We start from the raw sequence: 26880 nt of genomic DNA, 5'->3' as shown, positions 1-26880 counted from the left end.
TCATTCCAGATCCTTGATATCCTTAATCTGCTCTTATGGACTACCCCTTTAATTCAAACCATAGGTTTCAATGGGGATGAAGTCCAGAGACAGATGGCCAATGTTGATTGTATTGAAAACAGGGGTGCCAATCATTTTGACCCTTATCTTTCTGAGATTTAAAAAAAAAACTTCTTTAACTAAATCTATTTTTTAGTATAAAATACAATATTTTTTTTATATTTTTTTATATCGTTTTTGAATAACGTTTTGCTCATCTTTATTAATGGACATGACTATATATACTATACTTATCCTATACTTTCCAAAGTATACTACTGTATGGATTTTTTCAGAATTACTTTTATTTCTACTAAACGCTACTGCCCAAATTATGAGATAAAAAATATATTGAAAACAAGTGGTCATCAAGCCACCCTCTTTATGACACTGAACGCACGAGTGGAGATTCCCACCATAGGCATGTCTCGACCTCTGGCGACCTGGTGATAAGCCTGACTGGGATGCCAAACAAAGAAGGTGCCACCGGGCGCAATCTTCTGCTTCACTCACCCCATAAACGCTACTCACTGTTTACCTTATAAACAAGGTTTCCTGGAAGCGCTCTCCAAGGTGCTTTTACTTCTGAAAATGTTTTATGGAGAACATAATTACAGCTCAAAAAAGACAGACGGTAGGGAACTTTAGGCAGGCAACCAAGTGTGAAATAGTCGGAGGCCTAAGAACCGGACTTGGGGCTAAAAGTAGCCTCTTAATAAAAAGCAACGGCACATACTGTAAAATGATATAGTGGCCTAACTGTGTCGACAATCACACAACCCTACACATCAAAAAACACAAAGAAATGGTTAACACTAGAAAAGCCTGGCCTCGAAGGACCCCTCTTCGAGCCAATGACGAGTCTTTTGGACATTTTAACATTCTCATAAATACATTTCATATATGCTCTTGCTAAAATAATAATTTGGCTGTATTTATTTCTTTCTTAAGTAACATTAGAATACGAAAGAAAATGTATTTCAAAGAACACAATAGCATTTTCATTAGTTTGTGTAATTGTAGGCTATAAGTACAAATTATAAACCACCAAAACAACACAGTTAAAGTGTTAAAATCCATTAAATAAACAATCACAAAGTTAATGAATGATTAATTTGTTAAGGGCAGGTCTTAAGGAACATTATGAGACTAAATAAATGCATTTCAAAAGAACAGAATGGCATATAATGAGTTTAAATATATGACTGTGCTTTGAGTGTTGCGAGTGCATGTGGAAAGTGCATGGAATCACTAATCTTGTCTTAAAGGCCAACTATTATTATATGCGTGAAATTAGTATTGATATAGTTTTAGATGTAGTTTTCATGGGCCATCATCAGCTGCGCAGGCTGACTGCCAGTGAATGACTGGCAGTGAATGAGGGGTAGGGAAAATAACTGTTTATAAAACTGCTTATAACACATTCTGTTTGTGATATTAAGATTGTAACAACGACAGTGTGTTATATAGACTTATTCAGGAAAAGTTGAGGGGGAGGGAAATTACTTTAAAAATAACAAGAGTAATTGAAAATGTATATTTGTTTTGCGTCCGTCCACATGTCCCTCTCCGCATTTCTAGTGTTAATTGAGCACAGAAATCTAGATTTTGCAATGGCCGTATCAGTCTTCGGACTTGAACCCCTGTAGTTTGATTTGAAGAAGGTAGTCAATAAGCACAGACAAAGGATAGAGGATTTGGAAAGATTTAGCATAAAATGTAGATCCGTATTTGTATTATTTATTAAAAACAGTATTTTTTGCTCATTTTTATCAAGGGTGCCAATAATTGTGGACCTGACTGTATGTAATATACTTTCCAAAGTATACTAATGTATGCATTTTTTCAGAAATACTTTTATGATGAGATAAAAAAATACATAGAAAACAAGTGGTCATCAAGCCACCCTCTTTACGACACTGAATGCATGAGTGGAGATTCCCAACATAGGCATCTGAGTTGTCAAATGACCTCTTTCTGTTGACTTACTGTATATGTCTGTGACCTCGGGAGGAAGTGATGCGCAGAGCTGTCTCGACCTCTGGCGACCTGGTGATAAGCCTGACTGGGATTCCAAACAAAGAAGGTGCCACCGGGCGCAGTATGATGCCTCACACGCTACTCACTGTTTACCTCATGAACAAGGTTTCCTGGAAACGCTCTCCGAGGTGCTTTTATTGTAAACTTTTACTTCAGAAAATGTTTTATGGAGAACATAACTACAGCTCGAAAAAGACAGGCGGTAGGGCACTTTCGTCAGGCAACCACCTGTGAAACAGTCGGCCATAGAACCGGACTCTGGGCTAAAAGTAGGCCCGAAATAAAATGCAACGGCACGTACTGTAACAGGATCTGTCGGCCTGGTTGTGTAAAACTTGTAGACAAAGTTCAGTGCCACAAACGTATTTTGTTCTGTTTTAGTTTTAAACAGGGGAGAGCTTAACAAATGTGTCTTAATTCACTGGTCGCGCTCACACACATATCAATGGGCTGATCAAATGAGGGGGATATGTAAAATGGCAGAATTATACAGCGTGGTGCAATTACGCTACACAGGGGGAAACAATCAAGAAGTCTAACAAAGAAGCCCTTTCTCTCTGTGTGTGTGTGTTACTTTTCCATGAGTTTGAATCAAATTTCCATGACCAACAATTGGCGGCGTCTCTACATACGTATAACAAAAAGTAAGTAACGTGGTATCGACACTGGGAGGCTGCTCTCTGAACCCATGTACAATCTACTGTCATAGTGCAAGGCCCTTAACCCCCCCACAAAGTAGCTATACCCGTTAGGCAACTGTATAAAACACATGGTCAACCCTCAGTTGGGTGTGCAGGCTTTTGATCAAGCCCTGCTCATACACATCACAGCCAGTTTATCAAGGTCCGGTTGAGCAGCTAACTTCTAAAATGTGTTTTGTTAAAGTGGGACTGGAATATAAGCCTGCACACCCATTAGCTCCCCTGGAGGATGGTTGTCAACCTTTGATGTATAACAGTGCAACATTATAACCAAAAATGTTTTGATGCATTTTGAAATAATTCGTTCATTCAATATATCAAAGATCAAATGGCTATGGAAGGCTAAAAAACATTTTATTCAGCTGGAGCAAGCCCACAAATTTTCTTCAGGAAATTTGTATTTTCTAGTTTAGTCATATTTATCTTAGCTACCTTAGAAGTGTTTACTTTGAAGGTTGACTAGTATCTATTGAGTTGCAATGTCCCATACATTGGAAGTATCTACAAAACGTTTTGAAGCCACATTATCCAAAAGAAAGGCTATCTAATATGGTTTCCTAAAATTACTGTTCGCGATTCAAAAATTATTTTGATTCACATAATCAGAATCACCGCGATTGAACCAAATCTCAAGTAATACAATGCTGAGGTGAATCGTTCATTTAGTCAAAAATAATTGTTTAAATGAATCAACTTTTGTATGACATTCGCGAATGTATGGCCTCATTCACGAGTGTTGGTGGAAAGTTTTTGGGGACGACATGATGAAAACAAATACATGCTAATAATAGATAAACACCTAACTAGAAGGTACAATATGTGTTTAAATTGGCTACCTAGTTATTAGTCTGTTCTCTATCATATTTTATAGGCTTAGCTGCTGCTGCAATGTCTAACCTTGATTCACAGCCCACTTGTCTTGCACACATGCAGGTGATGTGTGTGTGCAAACCGAGATGAGCTAAAGTGTCATTCTGATGTGTTGATTTTTATTTGATTGAGAAAATATTTAAAAGCTGTGCCTAAATAAATGTAATTAACATACATTAAATTAAATTTCCATTACTTTTTTTGATTTTATCCTTTTCCAAAGCTTTTCCAGGCCTGGAAAACCCCATTTTAAAATGCCATGACTTTTCCAGGATTTTCATGACCGTACGAACCCCGGTGTGTGGAAAAAGCAAGGCGAGGGCTCCCAAGGCATGTACTCTATTTAGAAAATGTTATTTCATATCTGGAGCTGGTCCCTTTGGAGAACATGAAACGGTTTGAGGAATAACAGCAGGGAGTACTACGCATCACAGTTAACATCACAGAGGAGCCTCTGAAAATCACCTGCAATGAAGATAAATTAACCTTGGACAAGACAAAAAAAAATACAAAATAAAAAAGTTACATAAAAGAATAGTGTTTGGTTTATAAAAACCACTTGAGAATATTAATAGAAATACAGACGCCACAAATGTGAAAAATTGACACGTTGCCGGCTTTCCACTTGGCATGTGAAGCGATCCCACAGGGACATGACCAAATAGTGTGTTTAAAGTCATAAAAGTGTCTTAAAACTTCACTGTTAAGTCAATATTACAGTTAGGGACTTTGGTATGGTGCATAAATACATTTTACAATTTGGAACAAAACCTCCACCAATCCATCTTAGCAGACTCAGGAGAAATTGTAGAAATAATAGTATCAGGTATGTGATTTATTTTAAAGATATATATTTTTAAACTATTAACTGGAGGAGAAAAAGCCCAATATGTCTACTCCTGCATACAAAGCTATTGACCATGGAAGTAGATGTCCTCTTCACGTGTTGGAAAGTGAGCACAGGATGTTGTAGAGCACCTGTTTGAAAGCTGCTCATCCTCTTGTTAAGGATGCAGTTTGAGGGAGGAGGTGAGGAAAGGAGACACTAGTGTCAATTTAAAGTGCATGTACTGTAGAGATAGATGACTGTAGACAAGAGTCACTTACCAGTTCGCCAAAGTGCTTCATGGCGTACTCCAGGACCCCGGATGCTGCCTCTGGTTGCTGCAGTTTGTTATTGATGCTGGAACAAGACACAGAAGCAGAGACAGCTTTACCTCAATATTCATACCCAATCTGGCAACCGACTCAGGCACTCTCCCATGTCACGTACAGCATGCTCTGGGTGAGAAAGCAGCTGAGGTCTCACACACAGTACAGTGGGGTCCAATATTTATGGACACCCTTGATAAAGACGAGCAAAAACGACTATGAAAGAAATCCTTCCAATACTGAGCTATATTGTACGCAAAATAAAAAGGTGAAATGATATTATTTTATACTAACAAAATTGCTCAGAGAAAGAGATTTTGTTTAACAACTTGTTGAACAAAATCTAAAAAACATAGGGGTCAAAATGATTTCACTACTCCAGCACCCTGCGTGGACAACGACACAGAGCAGGGTGCACAATCAAAAACACATCTTTTGACCAATGGGGAAAATAATACGTTAATTGTGTATATATATTACTCTTTCTTCTCGAATCCGCAGGACATAAAACAATATAGAGGTAAGATGGATATCAATTTTGAGACATGACACGCATATTTCAGTAAGCGCTTTACATATTAATTCGAAATTCCTGTTCTTTTTTTGAAGATTTCTCAAAAACAAGCATCTCTCTGTAAAATGTAAACTGAGCACTGAGCGTATACAAAACTTTCTATTAATCCTTTTACATTTAATTCAGCTCGTGTCATGCTCATTTAGCATTTTGTGACCTGCGGAATCAACTTTGAAGACAATGTCCACAAAATGTAAAATCCTCAAAAGTTGTTACGAACAACCTATGTCAACTGAGCTAGGTGCTCATTATCAGATGTATTAGGTTCCAAAATCCAACTGTTTGGATATAATGTTAACGATATGTTAGAGAAAGACCCCACTGATTCAGAACAGAATTCATTATATTTGTCTTGGTAAAATGTACCGTAAAACTACAAATTGACGTAAAACTACAAATTGATGTCTCAAATAGCCACCTGTCCCTTTTAATGTGTGCAACGGCACATATTTCAGCAAATAAACGCCTCCTTCAAATAAACATTAGGTCTAAATTCATTGTTAACGAGGTTACCATGAATTGCTTATGAGGTTTAATATTTTAATTGTTACATTAAATAATGCAGTAATGACAAAACAATTATGGCAATAATCCTTTTTTATCACCAGTAAGATACTGATAGCCATTGGCTGCTAATAGCTGAGAACTGCTAGCTAACAGGCAAGCACAAAAACAGTAAACAACTTCACGAGTACAGAGCCCTAGAAATCAGCAGATTGCCAGCGAGTGGCGAAAAGAAAGAACTGCTAATAAAATGCACAGTCAAAGAGGACAATAACTATTCTGGAACATATCATTTTTTTGAGCATACTAAGACAAAAGAAATGTGACACGTAAATTATAACACATTACTGCAGGAAATTAAAACATGTATTAAAATGCTGGAAGTGACTGCTGGAATTAAACAATGAACAAAAAACAATGCAGCTGTTGGCATTAAGGAAAATAGATGCCTGGTTTAAAAAAAAGACTGTCTCTAACAAGAGCCTGTTGTGTTCAGTGATTTAAGCAAATAAAATCCCAGGCTATTAATTAAAGCTTTACTGCATTTTATAACATAAGGAAGTGAAATTCCACCAACAAAGCGCATTTTCACCCACTCGGGGCAGAGAGGGTGGAGACCTTACAGTGAGACTTTTTCAAAAAAGTTTTATAAGATTGGAGAACACAGAATGAGTGAACTTTTTTGATTGGTTCACATATGTAGATTCTCGTATACATGTTATTTGCATGTGCAACACTCTCCACGCTTTCTTGTCAATTTCCTCCGCTGCTACAAAATAAGTAAACTAGCCAAGCTAAAGATAGGCTAGCTGGCCTAGTTAGCTAAAAGTGTTGGGAGAAAAACTCTGATGGAGCTTTCTGAAAAGTTGACAGAGAAACGACACTGCCACATTGTAACAACGAACTTCATTTAATTGAACTTCATTGAAATAGGAGTAACTTGAAGAATCGAGCCTTCGTGCGATGTATTGGTGGTCTTGCAAACGGGCTTGATGATACTTCACATACCTAACAATTTCATTGGCTCTCTTGTAGAGTGTATCCATTGTTTTCAGTGCCATGATGTCCTTGAAGAGCAGATTCAATGCATGAGCAGCACAGCCAATGGGTGTGATGTGAGGGTAGGACTCCTCCATTTTAGACCAAGCAGCATTCATGTTCGCAGCATTATCTGTCACCAGTGCAAATACCTTCTGTGGTCCAAGGTCATTGATGACTGCCTTCAGCTCGTCAGCAATGTAGAGACTGGTGTCTCTTGTCTCTTGTGTCTGTGTTATTGTAGAATACTGGTTCAGGGGTGGAGATGTAGTTAATTATTCCTTGCCCACGAACATTCGACCATCAGAGATGATTGCAACACAGTCTGCTTTCTCTTTCTCTATTATTTTTATTTTACCTTTATTTAACTAGACAAGTCAGTTAAATAACAAATTCTTATTTTCAATGACGGCCTAGGAAGAGTGGGTTAACCACCCGGGGCAGAACGACAGATTTGTACCATGTCAGCTCGGGGGTTTGAACTTGCAACCTTCCGGTTACTAGTCCAACGCTCTAACCACTAGGCTACCCTGCCACCCTATGATTTGCTTGACCTTCACTTGAACTCTGTTGAACTCTGCATCCAGCAAATGAGTAGATAAAGCATGTCTGGTTGGAGGGGTGTATGCTGGGCGAAGAGCATTCAGAAATCTCTTCCAATACCCATTGCCTCAGCATTTCCCTGACTACGTTCCTCCATTGAGTCCAAAAACACTTCTGATTCCAGGTGGACCATGAGCTGTTGCTAGAGATGTCTGATTCATAATTTACACCTTGAATAAAGGTAGAGGGACTTTTGTCAGAGGTTGGTTGCTGTGAGCGCTGTGGGAACTTTATGCACTTGGCCAGATGACTTTGCATCTTTGTTGCATTCTTCACATATCATTTGGCACAGTATTTGCAAATGTACACAGCTTTTCCTTCTACATTAGCTACAGTGGCATTTCTCCACACATCAGATAGTGCCAGTGGCATTTTCCTGTGAAGATTAGAACAAAAATGAGTAAAAAAAACAAAACAATTCCATGTACAGATAAATAGTTAAGCCGTTAGATTAAACAACTCCTTTGTAAGATAAAGATTTTAAAATTAAACATGTATGGAAACTGGTGAATTAACACTCAAGCAAGCTAAAACCCACATGGGTAGCAAAAACAAACTAGCAGAAATGGTTAACAACTTAGAAATGATTCAAACACACTTTGCTGTAGGCTACTATTTACTAGTTAACAAAAAATCAAATATGTCATAAAATATATTCAACCACCCAGTACTGTAATCAAAACTTACCAGAAAGCATGTAGTCCTTGGCTCAGACAGTGTAGTAGTGTGGGCTCAATAGCATCTCAGTGTGCAAGTTCTTGAGAATCAGCTGTACATGTGACGTAAGAGTGCACTGCACATGTGATGGGAGAATGCACTGTGCATGCAGATGGTTGAAATTAGATTGAATTGGGGATAGTTTAACCAAAATATGCCACAAGACCTAGAATTGCCTTGTGTGTATCCAACAAAAAAGGTTCCTGTTATACGATAACTATTTTGATGAATTTAAGCAAATTCCCCAAATTCCAGGGCTTAACTTCCCATGGAACATTTCTGGGAAAATTCTGGAAATTTACCAGAAAGTTTCCGACCCTTTGCAACCCTAGTTGCAGGTAATGCATAATACAGAATGGGTCTAATAGAATATAATTTGTTGTCAGAAAAGTAGTCTACCTATGTGTTTGTTTGATCAAATGGGTGCAACCCATTCCTAAATCGTCACACGTGCTGTGTTCTAACCTACTGCAAACCCTGCATTGGCAACAGTGATAAATCCAAAAGTACAACTGAATTTACACTGAGAAAGCGGGGGTTCTGTCGACACATAGTGGAGACTTGATATAAAGTCACCATTAATTCGGAGTTGACAAATTCCGGACCCCATCCCCACAAATCATAAAACGAATAGTCAGCGCTAATTTGCGATTGTGAGCAAGCCAATGGCCAACTGGACTATCCACTCATTGGCATGTGCATGTTAAACATTGTCTTTTCAACCAACAAAGGTGCCCTGTTTGGGAGATAATGTCATCCACTTTTCTGTCATGACTATAATCCCCCGGGCATCTAATGTTTAAGAACCCACACATCTGGAAGCACTCATCTGAAACGCAAGTCTGTAGTATTTCCTCATCTACGAAAAGCCACGCTTGGCCTGTTCCAATACATCTGTTAAAATGTAGCGTTTTAAGGAAGTTGGAAGGCGAGGACAGCAGGCGAAAGAGTTGATGACATCGGAGCCTATATGTCAGGAATCCCAGAGTGCCCTGGGGTCAGGGCCAGACCAATTTGTTGACTGGACCCAGCGAGAGGACATCTGCATGCAAACACAGAAGTTGCTAACCAAATGTACTACAAAACTGGGCATATCAAACACTAAAATATGTGGTATGTAATAAGGAAAACAGAGTCCACATTTTCTACAGTCACAGGTAAGTTCTGACAGTACATAGGATTTATTTATCCGCAAATGTTAATACACAGTATCAAACGCACCGCTTGTGTCATCTCGAAAATCTTAAAACAACTCTTGGAAAATCAAGAAATCAAAATGTAATACACGTGAATAAGAAGGGTTTCATACTTTTGTGGTTTAATTTCCTGCCTTCAAGAAGGACATTATGCAAGAGGAGGATATGTCAGCAATATGTGATTGCCGGCTACTCACACATCAAAGAGGCTGTGATAGATGATGTGATAGATGAATGGAGTGCCACAGGGATCAATGTCGGGACTGTTATAATTAATATTCTGGGGGAACCAGTGTACCATCATATCCCAATCACAAATTTAGCATTTTAAGACTCTTCCGGAGCGTGAACAGAGGACATCTTTCCTAGACAGATAAAGCACATCACTGTCCCAATGTGGCACTAGTATGACAAGGTATTGGGTTGACAGTCAGTGTAAATAATATAGCAACCTACAGTGATGTTGGGCTAGAGAGAAGCAAGGCTGTATATTACCTCAACCCCTACACGTCTCATTATTTGATAAAATATCACCTTCCTAATTACGGTATAGAGCAGGTGTGAAGGTTGACCCAGCAGTAGGTTTTTAACAGGCTGACGAACTTGACGGATGTGTTGCCAAAGTGAGGGTTTTTATTTGGTATGAGAATAATTTATATATCCGGCAACTGTACAAGTATTTACAAAAACAAATAATCAAGACAATTAACAAAAAGTAGGCCTAATAAACTTAAAAGAAAACCCAGGCTTCAATCATGTCTGTACTCGTCAGTTAGCAGACTTTACCTTGTCCTGTCTCTGACCTGCAGACAAAGAAATTACAGGGTTTAAATACCAATACCAAGGATGTTTCTGACCAATGAGAACAAGCCAATTCACATCATGATCACTTCACATTTAAAGCAAAAATTACAATATGATTCAATTGTTGTTTTGTCCCTCATATCTACGCACAATACCCCATGTTACTGTAGGTTCTGAAAACAACAGAGTAAAAACGGACAACTAGAAAAAGCTCAAACTAAGTGTATTCACCCAAAGCTGAAAATACAAGGTATTACACATCTAGACAGCCAATATATCTCTGTTGCTAGGCAGGAACTTAATTGGTTCCTCTCACTGGTATAGTCACAGCCTTGCCTGATACTAACACCTTCGTGGGCATGGAAGTGTATGTGTGAGATAGGACTGTAGTAGGAGAGTCGTTGTGGTGGGCCTCTCTGGCCCCCCTCCCAGAGGTTTCTTCTCACTTCATCTGTTGACTTGACCTCGAGATGCATTCCTCCATCCTCCCTAGTTCTGCAGCTGGCCTGCCTTATCAGAGACCAACTATTGCCCTTCGGCTCCCTCCTTAGAAACACGGAGCAGAATACAAACTTTCTGCACTTAGTAACTTATACCATGTCCCGATCTAACCTTCATTGACCCCAGCATATACATTCCTTCTACATGTAAAGTAATCAAGTTCTAGTCTGGTAACAATGAACAAGTATATTTCAAGCAAGAATCCAACAACCGTAATGACAAAGCAAAAACACGTTTAGAAATATTAGCAAATGTATATAATGTACTTTTTGTACATAGTCCCCTCATTTTAGGGGACAAAATGTGCAGGGACAAATTCACTTACAGTGCATTCGGAAAGTATTGACTTTTTCCACATTTTGCTACATTACAGCCTTATTCTAAAATGTCTTAAATTGTCCCCCCATCAATCTACACACAATACTCCATGATCAAAATCTAAATATCACATTTACAATACCCTTTACCATGACAAAGCAAAACAGGCTTAGACATTTTTGCAAATGTATTGAAAATAAAAACTGAAATATCACATTTACATAAGAATTCAGACCCTTTACATATTACTTTGTTGAAGCACCTTTGACAGAGATTACAGCCTTGAGTCTTCTTGGGTATGATGCTACAAGCTTGGCACACCTATATTTGGGGAATTTCTCCCATTCTTCTCTGCAAATCCTCTCAAGCTTTGTCAGGTTGGATGGGGAGAGTCACTGCACAGCTATTTTCAGGACTCTCTAGAGATGTTCGATCGGGTTAAAGTCCAGGCTCTGGCTGGCCCACTCAAGGACATTCAGAGACTCCTGGGTTGTCTTGGGTGTGTGCTTAGGGTTGTTATACTGTTGGAAGGTGAACCTTCGCCCCAGTCTGAAGTCCTGAGATCTCTGGAGCAGGTTTTCATCTAGGATCTCACTGTACTTTGCTCTGTTCATGTTCCCCTTGATCCTGACTAGTCTCCCAGTCCCTGCCACTGAAAAACATCCCTGCAGCATGGTGCTGCCACCATGCTTCACCGTAGGGATGGTGCCAGGTTTCCTCCAGACGTGGCGCTTGGTATTCAGGCCAGAGAGTTCAATCTTGGTTTCATCAGACCAGATAATCAATCTTGTTTCTCATGGTCTGAGAGTCCTTTAGTTACCTTTACGCAAAATCCAAGTGGACTGCCATGTGACTTTTACTGAGGAGTGGTTTCGTCTGGCCACTCTACCATAAAAGCCTGATTGGTGGAGTGCTGTAGAGATGGTTGCTCTTCTGGAAGGTTCTCCCATCTCCACAGAGGAACTCTGGAGCTCTGTCAGAGTGACCATCGGGTTCTTGGTCACCACCCTGACCAAGGTTCTTTCCCCCAATTGCTCAGATTGGCGTGGCAGCCAGCTCTAGCAGAGTCTTGTGTTTCAAAACGTATTCCATTTAAGAATGATGGAGGCCATCGTGTTCTTGGGGACCGTCAATTCTGCACAAACTTGTTGATACCCTTCGCCAGATCTGTGCCTCAACACAATCCTGTCTCAAAGCTCTACGGACAAATCCTTCAACCTCATGGCTTGGTTTTTGCTCTGACATGCACTGTCAACTGTGGGACCTTATATAGACAGGTGTGTGCCTTTCCAAATCATGTCCAATCAACTGAATTTACCACAGGTGGATTCCAATCACATTGTAGAAACATCTCACGGATGATCAATGGAAACAAGATGCACTTTAACTCAATTTACAGTCTCATAGCAAAGGGTCTGAATACTAACGTAAATATTTTTCTAAAAACCTGCTTTCACTTTGTCATTATGTCATTGTCTGATTCCCTTAGAGTATTTTCCACTCTGAATTTGAGGTTCTTCCTTGGCTGCCACTGTTGACATAGTTTTGGTTTGTAAGAGACCAGGGGCCTTAGCCTTTTGGTAACAGCTTTGAGACAAGGCTTAGTAGAACGCACAATGAAAATAACACTGAATCGCACTGCAGAGACAAAATTCAATCAAACCTTTTTTTCTACTAAACCTACAGAGCCCACCTAATTTGACCACACGTTTCCGGCCGGACCCAAATGCAGTGTAAATACACTGATTCTTTTTCTGCAGGTTCTTTCAGAGCTCATTGACTGTTCCCCTGTTCCCCTTCACAGCCCCCTTCATTACAAAAACAGTTTTCGGTCCTGGTGTCGTTCATCCTGTCAGACAATAAAAAAATCATAACATGGGTTTAAAATTAAACCCAATCAACCACCGTTGGCGGGCTGGTGTGTCCAATGATAAAAGGCTGTATAGTCTGAAGCATGTCTTGTGTGTTATGCTTTGGCAACCATTCAATATTTCAAGTCGTGGTAAAAGTATTGAGTTTCCTGGGTTAATCAAAAACGTTGATTAAGTTCTGCCTCTCGGCTCTCGTGATGAATATAACTGAGGTAGAAGCCCTGTAATTGAACACTGGAGGGAAATCACTCTCAAAGGTGTTATTAAGAGTGACACCAACCGCTTATTACTTTACATAAACCATGATACAAAATATAGGTGAATCATCTTAAGGGTCAGTCGATACTGTGTGAGAAATAATCATGTAAATGAGACAGTCGTTGCTTTGATTTATACATTTGCTGTACTAGGTTAATAAATGTTTTATACATAAAAGGATTGAGAGACTCAACTTTTCCAAAAGAAAGACAGGCTCTCCGGTCGATTAAAGCATCAATAGAGAGAAACAAAACACTATTCTCACGCAATCATCCTGTGTCTTCCATAACACTGAGAGGCTTGGCTTTTGGTAGAATAAGACAGAATACGATCCTTAAAGAAAACGTAATAAATTCCCCCTTAGAGCGTAACATATGTGTGAAGGAATGAGAGAGGGGAAAACTTGTCTCACTTCTGAACCTAATCTAATCATCTAAGTATGCTCTTGATCCTCAATGATTGTTCTGCCCTTTAGCTAGCTAGTTTGCCAAATGTTGACTCTATTCCTTGATGTTGAGCAAAGCAGCTTCAAATGTTTGGCTCTTAGGACTAGATGTGTTCAAGTTTGACATAAAAAGCTGAAGAAAGTTGCACAGCATTGTGCTTTTGGTAATGTTATATTTAAAAATAGTTTTCGGAAAGTATGAATCCGATCCCATTGCATTGAGGCGCTTTCTTTCACTCTGAGTATTGCTTGCACATTTTTCAGATTGTGTATTTCTTCAATAATCGAACACACAGTGGACACTTTTCTTTTTTCACTTTTTGTACAGGGTCACAGATGTAGTTGCAGTGTACTGGGAAATTCTTACACTCCAACAGTGCAGGTGTAGAAACCAGTAATGTTTTGAAGGAGCTCGAGGCGAGGCACCATTTTAGTAAGTGACTAATGTGAGGAGAGGGAAATTTATGGAAGTGGACATTAAAGAGACTTCAAGCAGTGGCGGCTACCCTGCTGGCGGGAGGAGCGAGCGGGTGGTGCCCCACCTGATCCATCTGCCAGAGAGATAAAACAAAGCACCCTCAATGCACTCCTCCAAAATATGCTGAAGAAATTATATGGTGATGGAGATATGGTCTGTTGGAGAAAGTTATTTGAGTCAGATGACACTGTGTCCTTTGCTCCCCAGTTTAAATATGGGTAAAGTCTGGAAAGGACTTGTTGATGGGGATAGGGCTGGAGATGGACCCCTCTAAGGAGGCTAAAAGAGGACAGATTGAATCCCTAGATCTAATCGAGGCCACTGCACTAACATAGGTTACTTGAATGTAATGGTGATAGACTCCTTGACTCTGTTAAGGCTTTCAAATGTTCCGGGAGTATGGAAAGTGGAAAAGTGACAATGGTTGTTTGACATGTCTCTGGCCTTAGTGCCTGAGGACCCGTTCATTTGTGAGGTCGGCCAGATCCCAATCAATGACTGATTCAGACAAGTCCAACCATCGAACTCTTTGTTTATTTTTATTGCACACTCCTATTTCCCAGGAGATTACAGATGGGAAATGGGCGGGGTCCGTCTTCTTGGAAACTCACACTCCACTGCTTCCAAAAACACTGACTCACCTGCCCTCTCCAACGTTTGGATCCTGAATCATTATACAGTTGTATAATGTACAAGAAAGCATTTCAGGGAAATGTTTCAATGTAAAAAGGCGATCACAAAGAATAATGGTAACACAGATATTGCAACCTTCTCGGGAAATATTGGTAAGAGAGGCTGAATCACACCACCCAATGAGAGCTAAGAGAAAGGGCCTAATGAAGTCTCAGGTGACAGGTCCTGCTGTTACATGGAGCGCATTTAAGCTGCTGAGAACCAAGATTATCTGTGTCCTGAGAACACTTCCTGCGAACAAAGTTGAGGCAATACACATACCATTTGCTCTAGACTCACAAGAGGAGTGAGAGACGTGCTTCCAAGGAACGGCAGTCCTCTTGCCATCGCCCATTTATTTTTTGGTCTCTCCAACAACACTCATTTGGAGAAAATCTCAGCTACATGATATTGAGGGATGTTGGATGGAGAGCAAAGACCAGTTTGTTTTCCTGTTCCATCTATAAAAGCCTGTGCCAACAAGCATATTTCAGGCGAGGGCAATTAGAAAGGGATTGACATAATTTGACCCAGAACCTTCTTGTTTCTTCAGCTGGATAGTCCACAGGATTATGGCTGAGCTCTGAATGAAGAATGAAAACGATATTATACTGTGGATTATTGACGGACACGTCTCATGGTGTGTAGCTGGTATGAGTGAGTTTTGTGGTCGGTTTCGGTTATTACATAATAATCACGGTTTTCAATTTCAATTTTTTTTTTACATTAAATGCATTATTAAATAATTACTATAGAATTATTTTAAAGCTTTGTAGCCCTTTCGACTCACAGCTCATCATCCCGTATACAGGTTGAAAATGGCGGATTTTGTAATTGATAAGCACCTAAATTGGAACGCAGTGGCTGTACGATAACGTGCTATATATGATGTCAGAGCGCTGGGCTTCACAGCGCTGTATGGGTTGACTGACAGCCGTTATAAACTTCAGCACCATGCGCGACTCGAAGATTCCCTCATCCCTCCCGCTAATACTGCACATTTTTTGCTTGAGTGAGGGAAATGCTGTAAATCGAGAGGAGTGGATGTGTTCAAATCAAATCAAATTGTATTTGTCACATACACATGGTTAGCAGATGTTAATGCGAGTGTAGCGAAATGCTTGTGCTTCTAGTTCCGACAATGCAGTGATAACCAACAAGTAATCTAACTAACAATAAGGGGATAAAGAATATGTACATAAGGATATATGAATGAGTGATGGTACAGGGCAGGATACAGTAGATGGTATTGAGTACAGTATATACATATGAGATGAGTATGTAGACAAAGTAAACAAAGTGGCATAGTTAAAGTGGCTAGTGATACATGTATTACATAAGGATGCAGTCGATGATATAGAGTACTGTATATACGTATGCATATGAGATGAATAATGTAGGGTAAGTAACATTATATAAGGTAGCATTGTTTAAGTGGCTAGTGATATATTTACATCATTTCCCATCAATTCCCATTATTAAAGTGGCTGGAGTTGGGTCAGTGTCAGTGACAGTGTGTTGGCAGCAGCCACTCAATGTTAGTGGTGGCTGTTTAACAGTCTGATGGCCTTGAGATAGAAGCTGTTTTTCAGTCTCTCGGTCCCAGCTTTGATGCACCTGTACTGACCTCGCCTTCTGGATGATAGCGGGGTGAACAGGCAGTGGCTTGGGTGGTTGATGTCCTTGATGATCTTTATGGCCTTCCTGTAACATCAGGTGGTGTAGGTGTCCTGGAGGGCAGGTAGTTTGCCCCCGGTGATGCGTTGTGCAGACCTCACTACCCTCTGGAGAGGCTTACGGTTGAGGGCGGAGCAGTTGTCGTACCAGGCGGTGATACAGCCCGCCAGGATGCTCTCGATTGTGCATCTGTAGAAGTTTGTGAGTGCTTTTGGTGACAAGCCGAATTTCTTCAGCCTCCTGAGGTTGAAGAGGCGCTGCTGCGCCTTCTTCACGACGCTGTCAGTGTGAGTGGTCCAATACAGTTTGTCTGTGATGTGTATGCCGAGGAACTTAAAACTTGCTACCCTCTCCACTACTGTTCCATCGATGTGGATAGGGGGGTGTTCCCTCTGCTGTTTCCTGAAGTCCACAATCATCTCCTTAGTTTTGTTGACGTTGAGTGTGAGGTTATTTTCCTGACACCACACTCCGAGGGCCCTCACCTCCTCCCTGTAGGCCGTCTCGTCGTTGTTGGTAATCAAGCCTACCACTGTTGTGTCGTCCGCAAACTTGATGATTGAGTTGGAGGCGTGCGTGGCCACGCAGTCGTGGGTGAACAGGGAGTACAGGAGAGGGCTCAGAACGGACCCTTGTGGGGCCCCCGTGTTGAGGATCAGCGGGGAGGAGATGTTGTTGCCTACCCTCACTGGCACTTTCTTCCCAGGTGGACAGCCCAGGTGTGTAGTTGTGAAACTGCTCAGGTTCAAATTCAAGGAGGAGACTCACAGGAGAGCCAACTGCATGAAGGGAACCAAAGTCTTCATCAATGAAAACTTCTCTGAAATGGTACGCCCCAAAAGCAAGGAACTGCGCCCACGATGAACTTCTCTGGGATATGTGGGACGCTCGCGTGAAATTGCAGGGCGCCAAATTCAAAACAGAAATCTCATAATTCAAATTCCTCAAACATACAAGTATTATACACCATTTTAAAGATGCACTTCTCGTTAATCCAGCCACAGTGTCTGATTTTAAAAAGTCTTTACAGCAAAAGCACACCGTGCCAAGTCACAGAAAAACATACAGCCATTTTCCAAAGAAGGAGAAGTGTCACAAAACTCAGAAATAGCGTTAAAATGAATCACTAACCTTTGATGATCTTCACCGGATGGCACTCCCAGGACTCCATGTTAGACAATAAATGTGTGTTTTGTTCAATAAAGTTAATCTTTATGTCCAAAAACCTCATTTGAAATTGGTGTGTTATGTTCAGAAATGCATTGTCTCAAACAAACATCCGGTGCAGAGAGCCACATCAATTTACAGAAAGTGATATGCATAGAATTATAGATAAACTTCTCCTTAATGCAACTGCTGTGAACACAAGGGCCTCCATCATTCTTAAATGGAAGTAGTTTGGAACCCCCAAGACTCTTCCTAGAGCTGGTCGCCCGGCCAAACTGAGTGATCAGGGAGGTGACCAAGAACCCGATGGTCACTCTAGAATTCCTCTGTGGAGATCAGAGAACCTTCCAGAAGGACAACCATCTCAGCAGCACTCCACCAATCAGGCCTTTATGGTAGAGTGGCAAGACGGAAGCCACTCCTCAGTAAAAAGGCCCATAAAAAGGCCCATGGAGCTTGCCAAAAGGCAACTAAAGGACTCTCAGACCATGAGAAACCAAATTCTCTGGTCTGATGAAACCAAGATTGAACTCTTTGGCCTGAATGCCAAGCTTCACATCTGAAGGAAACTTGGCACCATCCCTATGGTGAAATATGATGGAGGCAGCGTCATGCTGTGGCAATGTTTTCAGCAGCAGGGACTGGGAGACTAGTCAGGATCGGCGGATAGATGAATGAAGCAAAGTAAAGTGAGATCCTTGATGAAAACCTGCTCCAGAGGCCTCAGGACCTCAGACTGTGGCGAAGGTTCACCTTCCAACAGAACAACAACCCTAAACACACAGCCAAGACAACGCAGGACCTGAACCCGATCGAACATCTCTGGAGAGACCTGAAAATAGCTGTGCGCTCCCCATCCAACCTGACAAAGCTCAAGAGGATCTGCAGAGAAGAATGAGAGGAACTCCCCAAATACAGGTGTGCCAAGCTTGTTGCACCATACCCAAGAAGACTTGAGGCTGTAATCGCTGCCAAAGGTGCCTCAAAGTACTAAGTAAAGGGTCTTAATACCTATGTAAATGTAATATTTCATTTATTTTGTATAAACTTGCAAAAAAATAAAAATATATATATGTTTTTGCTTTGTCAATATGGGGTTTTGTGTGTAGGTAAGGGGGAAAAAAACATTTAAAACATTTTAGAATAAGGTAGCAACGTAGCTCCCGAATGGCACTGCAGTCTAAGGCACTGCATCTCAGTGCTAGAGGCTTCACTACACACTCTGGTTCGATCCCAGGCCACTCTACCATAAAAGGCCTGATTGATGGAGTGCTGCAGAGATGGCTGTCCTTCTGGAAGGTTCTCCCATCTCCACAGAGGAACTCTGGAGCTCTGTTAGAGTGACCATTGGGTTCTTGGTCACCTCCCTGATCGTCTCCCACAATTGCTCAATAGTCTGGGTGGTTCCAAACTTCTCCCATTTTAGAACTATGGAGGTCACTGTGTTCTTGGGGACCTTCAATGCTACACAAACTTGTTGGTACCCTTACCTAGATCTGTGCCTTCGACACAATCCTTTTTCGGAGCTATATGGACAATTCCATCAACCACATGGCTTGGTTTTTGCTCTGACATGCACTGTCAACTGTGGGACCTTATATACTGTAGACAGGTGTGTGCCTTTCCAAATCATGTCCAATTTACCACAGGTGGACTCTAATCAAGTAGAAACATCTCAAGGACAATAAATGGAAACAGGATGCACCTGTGCTGAATATAAAAGGGTCTGAATACTTACGTAAAAAAGTTGATTTTTATTTTTTATAAATATGCAAAACATTCTAGACACCTGCTTTTGCTTTGTCATTATTGGGTATTGTGTGTAAATTGATGAGGGGAAACAAATATTTAATCCATTTTAGAATAAGGCTGTAACGTTAAAAAGAAATGTGGAAAGGGGATCTGAATACTTTCAGAATACACTGTACGTAGCCTCTTGGAGACACCAGACTCACTCAAACCCTTGTAATCTTTTAAAAATATATTTTGCACCTACTTCAAAATGTAAATTATTATTATCTTACTGAATGTATACAGAGTATTTAGAGATTTTGTTATTGACAAATGCTGTGAAAAGTACAGTAAATGTAAAATGCACATAAAATCAACAATTGGTCTGATCCTTTCCCCATAATCTCCAAAGTGTTCACTTCACATTTCTACCGTGGTCACGCATTTTTTTCTTTTTTAATACACTGCTCAAAAAATAAAGGGAACACTAAAATAACACATCCTAAATCTGAATGAATGAAATATTCATATTTATCAATAAAAAAATTAATGGAAATCAAATTTATCAACCCATGGAGGTCTGGATTTGGAGTCACACTCAAAATTAAAGTGGAAAACCACACTACAGGCTGATCCACCTTTGATGTAATGTCCTTAAAACAAGTCAAAATGAGGCTCAGTAGTGTGTGTGGCCTCCACGTGCCTGTATGACCTCTCTACAATGCCTGGGCATGCTCCTGATGAGGTGGCAGATGGTTTCCTGAGGGATCTCCTCCCAGACCTGGACTAAAGCATCCGCCAACTCCTGGACAGTCTGTGGTGCAACGTGGCGTTGGTGGATGGAGCGAGACATGATGTCCCAGATGTGCTCAATTGGATTCAGGTCTGGGGAACGGGCGGGCCAGTCCATAACATCAATGCCTTCCTCTTACAAGAACTGCTGACACACTCCAGCCACATGAGGTCTAGCATCGTTTTGCATTAGGAGGAACCCAGGGCCAACCACACCAGCATATGGTCTCACAAGGGGTCTGAGGATCTCATCTCGGTACCTAATGGCAGTCAGGCTACCTCTGGCGAGCACATGGAGGGCTGTGCGGCCCCCCAAAGAAATGCCACCCCACACCATGACAAACCCACCGCCAAACCGGTCATGCTGGAGGATGTTGCAGGCAGCAGAACGTTCTCCACGGCATCTCCAGACTCACGTCTGTCACATGTGCTCAGTGTGAACCTGCTTTCATCTGAAGAGCACAGTGGCGAATTTGCCAATCTTGGTGTTCTCTGGCAAATGCCAAACGTCCTGCAAGGTGTTGGGCTGTAAGCACAACCCCCACCTGTGGACGTCGGGCCCTCATACCACCCTTATGGAGTCTGTTTCTGACCGTTTGAGCAGACACATGCACATTTGTGGCCTGCTGGAGGTCATTTTGCAGGGCTCTGGCAGTGCTCCTCCTGCTCCAACCTTGCACAAAGGCGGAAGTAGCGGCCCTGCTGCTGGGTTGTTGCCCTCCTACGGCCTCCTCCACGTCTCCTGATGTACTGGCCTGTCTCCTCGTAGCGCCTCCATGCTCTGGACACTACGCTGACAGCATTCAAAAGTGACCAAAACATCAGCCAGGAAGCATAGGAACTGAGAAGTGGTCTGTGGTCCCCACCTGCAGAACCACTCCTTTATTGGTGGTGTCTTGCTAATTGCCTATAATTTCCACCTGTTGTCTATTCCATTTGCACAACAGCATGTGAAATTTATTGTCAATCAGTGTTGCTTCCTAAGTGGACAGTTTGATTTCACAGAAGTGTGATTGACTTGGAGTTACATTGTGTTGTTTAAGTGTTCCCTTTATTCTTTTGAGCAGTGTAGTTCTTCTGTTTGAAACATTTTAATTTGGCCCTATCCATATAGCCCAATTCCCACGAGTGTAAGGAGTTAATAGAAATTCAAAAGCCAAAAATAGTGAACATGTAATTGCCAAAACATTGAAAGCATCTCATTGTCTCAGTCAGGTCCACATTGGGTAGACATGATATTATATATTTTTTTACTATAAAATAGTGTTGGAAGGTATACCAACACTGACACTAGAACATGAAAAACGGTTTGATAATAAAATGTATTACTTCCTGTACTTCTATCAAATATGTCTCACAGATCAAGCCTGTCTGTTATAGCGCACCCTGCCTGCTCCACTTACTCATTGCTAGCCTGCAATGGGAGTCTGGGCTGCAATATGTTAGCTTCCCTCTCATGCTGCAAAGAGGTTTAACACACTTGAATAATGCAACCCGGCATGAAGAAATTACTATTTGCAAAACAATGTCCATACAGGCTAGAACACTTGCAAGAACAATGCAAGACCAAAACAGTAGCTTCCAGCTGACTAACTTTCCCTGCCTGTTGACAGCTAAAGCTAACATCAATTCACTACCCTAGTACTTTGTTTGTGATACTTTGCAAACCATAGCTTTGAAATCAGCATATTTTGTGTTGACTGCAACCAAAAACTTTATTCATTCACTTATTCTGTCTTATGTGTCCCCTAAAGATGATCTATTGCCTCTGTGATCTGACTGACGGGCCCGCCCCCCTCTTGCCTCATGTATGACGTCATAACTGCTTAAAGATACATTTTTACAGAATAAGCTCATTCTATGCAAATGTTGTTGATCAGTACAATAAAGTAAGTCCCAAATGGAAGGGAAACAGATTACCATCTGCCCCATGAAATCAGCCAAAACAAGCTCAATAACTCCATGCATGCACACACTCCTACTGAATATGCATTCATCTGTATTTTGGATAGGCCTAGGCTACATCTTGATTTACGCAGTTTATCAAGAGACTTACAATTCAAATAAATTATTATCATTATGTTGTTATGTAGGTATATTGTTTAACCAAAGGCAAATTGATTGTATGATTGCAGAATTGATTCATTAATGTATACATGGCTGTCTCTGTCTCTGGGGATGGCTGCCATTTTACGGGGATGGCTGCCGACTCCTAACCAATTGTTCTATTTTGTGTTCTATTTTTGTTTTTTAGCATTATTTGGAACATGATGTTGATGCTACACTTTACCCCTACCTACATGTACAAATGACCTCGACTAACCTGTAACCCCTGCACATTGACTCGGTACTGGTACCCCCCTGCATAGCCTCATCATAGTTATTTTTTTATTTATTTATTTTTTTACTATAGTTTATTTAGTAAATATTTTCTGAACTGAAACCAGCAAAGCACCTCCACACCACCTCCTCCATGCTTCACGGTGGGAAATACAAATGCGGAGACGTGGCGGTTTGGCGTCAGACGTGGCGGTTTGGGCTAAATTTGGACTAAGACCAAAGGACAGATTTCCCGCGGTCGAATGTCCATTTATCGTGTTTCTTGGCCCAAGCAAGTCTCTTCTTATTATTGGTGTCCTTTAGTAGTGGTTTCTTTGCAGCAATTCGACCATGAAGGCCTTTGAACAGTTGAAGTTGAGATGTGTCTGTTACTTGAACTCTGCAAAGCATTTATTTGGGCTGCAATTTCTGAGGCTTTTAACTCTAATGAACATATCCTCTGCAGCAGAGGTAACTCTGGGGTTTCTTTTCCTGAGGCGGTCCTCATGAGAGCCAGTTTCATCATAGTGCTTGATGGTTTGTGGCGACTGCACTTGAAGAAACTTTCAAAGTTCTTGACATTTTCCGGATTGACTGACCTTCATGTCTGAAAGTAATGATGGACTGTAATTTCTCTTTGCTTATTTGAGCTGTTCTTGCCATAATATGGACTTCGTCTTTTACCAAATAAGGCTATCTTCTGTATACCACCACTACCTTGTCACAACACAACTGATTGGCTCAAACGCATTAAGGAAAGAAATTCTACAAATTAACTTTTAGCAAGGCACACCTGTTAATTGAAATGCTTCCATGACTATCTCATGTAGCTGGTTGAAAGAATGCCAAGAGGGTGCTGTCATCTAGGCAAAGAGTGGCTACTTTGAAGAATCTCAAAAAAATATTATACATTTGGATTTATTGAACACTTTTTTGGTTACTACATTATTCCATGCGTGTTATTTCATAGTTTTGATGTCTTCACTATTATTCCACAACATAGAAAAACCCTGGAATGAGTAAGAGTGTCCAAACTTTTGACTGGTACAGTATATTCAGGGAGTACCAGTACTGAGTTGATGTGCAGGGGTACGAGGTAATTGAGGTAGCTACAGTGCCTTTAGAAAGTATTCATACTCCTCGACTTATTCCAGTGTGTTAAGATGTTTCTCACCCATCTACCCACAATACCCCATAACGACAAATTAAACACATGTTTATAGAAATGTTTGCAAATGTATTGGAAATTAAATACAGAAATCACATTTACATGAGTATTCACACTCCTGTAGAAGCAGAAAGAAGTAGTAGAAACTTGACAGAACTTGAATAATTTTTTAAAGAATATTGGGCACAAATATTGTACAATCCAGGTATGCAAAGCTCTCAGAGACTTGGGGGGGGGTGGAATACTTATCTAATCAAGATATATATATATTAGTGTTTAATTTTCCATCTTCCACTTTGACAGAGTATTTTGCATAGATAGCTGACTAAAAAATGTCAATTAAATCCATTTTAATCCCACTTTGAAAAAGTCAAGGAGTGGTAATACTTTTCCTCAAGCACTTTAAATGAGGAGGCCTAATCCTGACTTGAGGAATGACATGACAGCATTAGAAGATTTATGTTAACATTACAATGGTGCATCTGTCAGTTGTGCTAAGCATGGACAGAATCAGTGACAACTCATTTCCAATGATCAAGGTTTCCGTTGACCATTAAAGGTCATCTTCGAAGAGAGCAACATCATTCTGCAGCTAGTTAGCATTGGGCATAATGGAGTCACTTAAGTCACCTCTATTTCCTAGCAAATGGTGCTGGGACGTGGGTGGTTAAAAGGGATTGCATTCAACCCTGACAACCTTGTCTCACTAGAGTCTACCATTGTTTCTGAGGACTCCACTACACAGATCACTAAGGAAGGGAGTGTTATCACTGAGCAGATGCTCATTTTCAACAGCAAGTCCCACAAATCGAACAAGACACACCCTTGGTCAAAACACTTACAATATCAGACTGATAACAATCTCACAGCATTCTCAAGATACACTTTCATGTGAACATTGGCAAACAAAGTTGATTAGGTCCATAAGAAGCCATTTGTTTGATCGATTCGGTAAATTTAACAGAGCATAAAAGCAATGTTTGCTTGTCTCATGAGGTACGTCTATTCACGCAGGCTACAAATGAACAGAAAAGCAACAACACAGTTAGAACACCAGTGCCACAATCCGGGCCAATAGAACATTCTCTTGCACATTTTTGCTTCAGTTAATTTGGTGTGTTAAAGGGCAACAGACGTCAGCCGGAGACGCCATTCCATCTCCGTTTACGCTGTACTGTTTGGGACACCTCCACATAATGTCTCTCCTGGGATCCTCACCTCGGCGGTCAGACGAGTCCAGCCATCGAACACCAATGTTTTTAACATTTTTATTGAGCACTCCTATTTCTCAGAAGATCACAGATGGGGAATGGGCGGAGTCCTTCTTCTTGACAGCTCACACTCCACTGCTTCAAAAAACCACTTGGGTGCTTTGCACAAAGAGCCCTTTGAAAACATCAGATCCTTCAGAGATTACCTTATATTTACAGCAATGTGATGAGGTATAAACTAGCAGAATGGAGTAGCTGCATGGGCTAGTGTCTAGTCAAACAACTTGTTGTACATGACATGGTTAAGACAGAGTATAAGCTCTAGCAGTCAAACATTCCCTCTGGAATTTGAAAAAGTCAATCAAACAACATGGTCCCAATGTTAGCAGTAACTGACAGATACTCTCATTAGTAGTAATGATCAAACACCGACTCATCTCAAACATTTGCGAGGACAGGTGATGTACAAGAAATGTACAAGAAAGCATTTCAGGGAAATTGCCCAAAGTAAGAAGGCTTGGCCAAATATCTGACTGACAGCATCACAGCATTCTCATAAGATCAACTTTGTTTGCCACGGTTCACATCGAAGTGTATTAGGTCTATAAGAAGCTATTTGTTTCATCGATTCGGTACATTTACCAGGGCATTAAAGCAACGATTTTTTGGTTCATTAAGTACATCTATTCATGCAGGCTACAAATGAATCAAAAACCAACTACACATTTAGAATACCAGTACCACAAGAATGGCCAATATAACTTTTAGCCAGCGTTAATTTAGCGTGTTAAAGGGCCACTGAGACGTCAGCTGGAGAAGCAATTCCATCTCTGTTTACTCTGTGCTGTTAACACATTGGGACACCTCCACAGAATGGCTTTCCTGGGACCCTCACCTCAGGGTCAAGAAGCCATGGGAAGAAAGGATCCATTTCCTGCCATTAGAGTCAGACACTATGACCTCATTGGAATGTTGCCGTTGCTATTTGGACACAGACAAAGGAACCATGGACAATGTTGGAGGACTTGGTTTCCATACATATTGACGGCATTCAGTCAAAATGATACACTGGACATCTGCCTCTGTTCAAATGATTCCACTCCTTGCAATATTCAGGTACATTTTTTGCCTTTGTTCTCATTAAACAACATATGTAATAATTAAGTTTTCCCTTAACCTTAAAACAATGGAACAAGTGTATTGTTGTCTTAACCTGTAACCAATTGGCAACATGCATTTTCCTTTGACTTTGAAAAAGGTACAGTACCTTCAGAAAGTATTCACACCCCTTGACTTATTCCATATTTTGTGTTACAGCCTTAATTCAAAATATATTAAATTGATAATTTTTCCTCATCCATCATTTAGGTTTGTATTGTGGAGTAACTCCAATGTCGGTGATCCATCCTCTCCTATCACAGCCAATAAAGTGTTTTAAAGTCATGGTGAAATCCCGAAGCGGTTTCCTTCCTCTCTGGCAGTTAGGAAGGCCGCCTGAATCTTTGTAGTGACTTGTGTATTGATACACCATACAAAATGTAATTAATAACTTAACCATGTTCAAAGGGATATTAAATGTCTGCTTTTTATTTCTACCAATAGGTGCCCGTTTTTGCCAGGTATTGGAAAACCTTCCTGGTCATTGGGGTTGAATCTGTGTTTGAAACGCACTGCTTGACTGAGGGATCTTACAGATAATTGTATGTGTGGGGTATAGAAATGAGGTAGTCATTCAAAAATCTAGTTTCTTCACTCAGTGAGTCCATGCAATTTATTATGTGACAAAATTTTAATCCTGAATGTATTTAGGCTTGCCATAACAAAGGGGTTGAATACTTATTGACAAAAGACAAAAACATAATTCCACTTTGACATTATGAGGTACTGTATGTGTGCCAATGACAAAACATCTGAATTTAATATATTTTAAATTCATGCTGTAAAACAACATGTGGAAAGAGTCAAGGGGTGTGAAGACTTTCTGAAGGCACTGTAAACCAAAAGCTCATTCAGAAATTCCATCCTTGTATTCCA

General features: G+C 40.6%; 1 protein-coding gene across 4 annotated transcripts in view; it reads right to left on the bottom strand.

Moving 5' to 3' along the window:
- Positions 1 to 26880, bottom strand: part of mtor (mechanistic target of rapamycin kinase) — a 127595-nt gene that overhangs the window by 51865 nt on the left and 48850 nt on the right. For all 4 annotated transcript variants that reach the window (XM_035740983.2, XM_035740985.2, XM_035740984.2 and 1 more), the window contains one exon: positions 4758 to 4833. In XM_035740983.2, coding sequence (XP_035596876.1) covers positions 4758 to 4833 — 76 coding nt within the window. The remainder of the gene's footprint in view (positions 1 to 4757; positions 4834 to 26880) is intronic.

This window comes from Oncorhynchus keta, chromosome 28 (assembly GCF_023373465.1).
Source record: "Oncorhynchus keta strain PuntledgeMale-10-30-2019 chromosome 28, Oket_V2, whole genome shotgun sequence".
Classification (NCBI taxonomy): Eukaryota; Metazoa; Chordata; class Actinopteri; order Salmoniformes; family Salmonidae; genus Oncorhynchus; species Oncorhynchus keta.
This window is presented reverse-complemented; position numbering and strand designations above follow the sequence as displayed.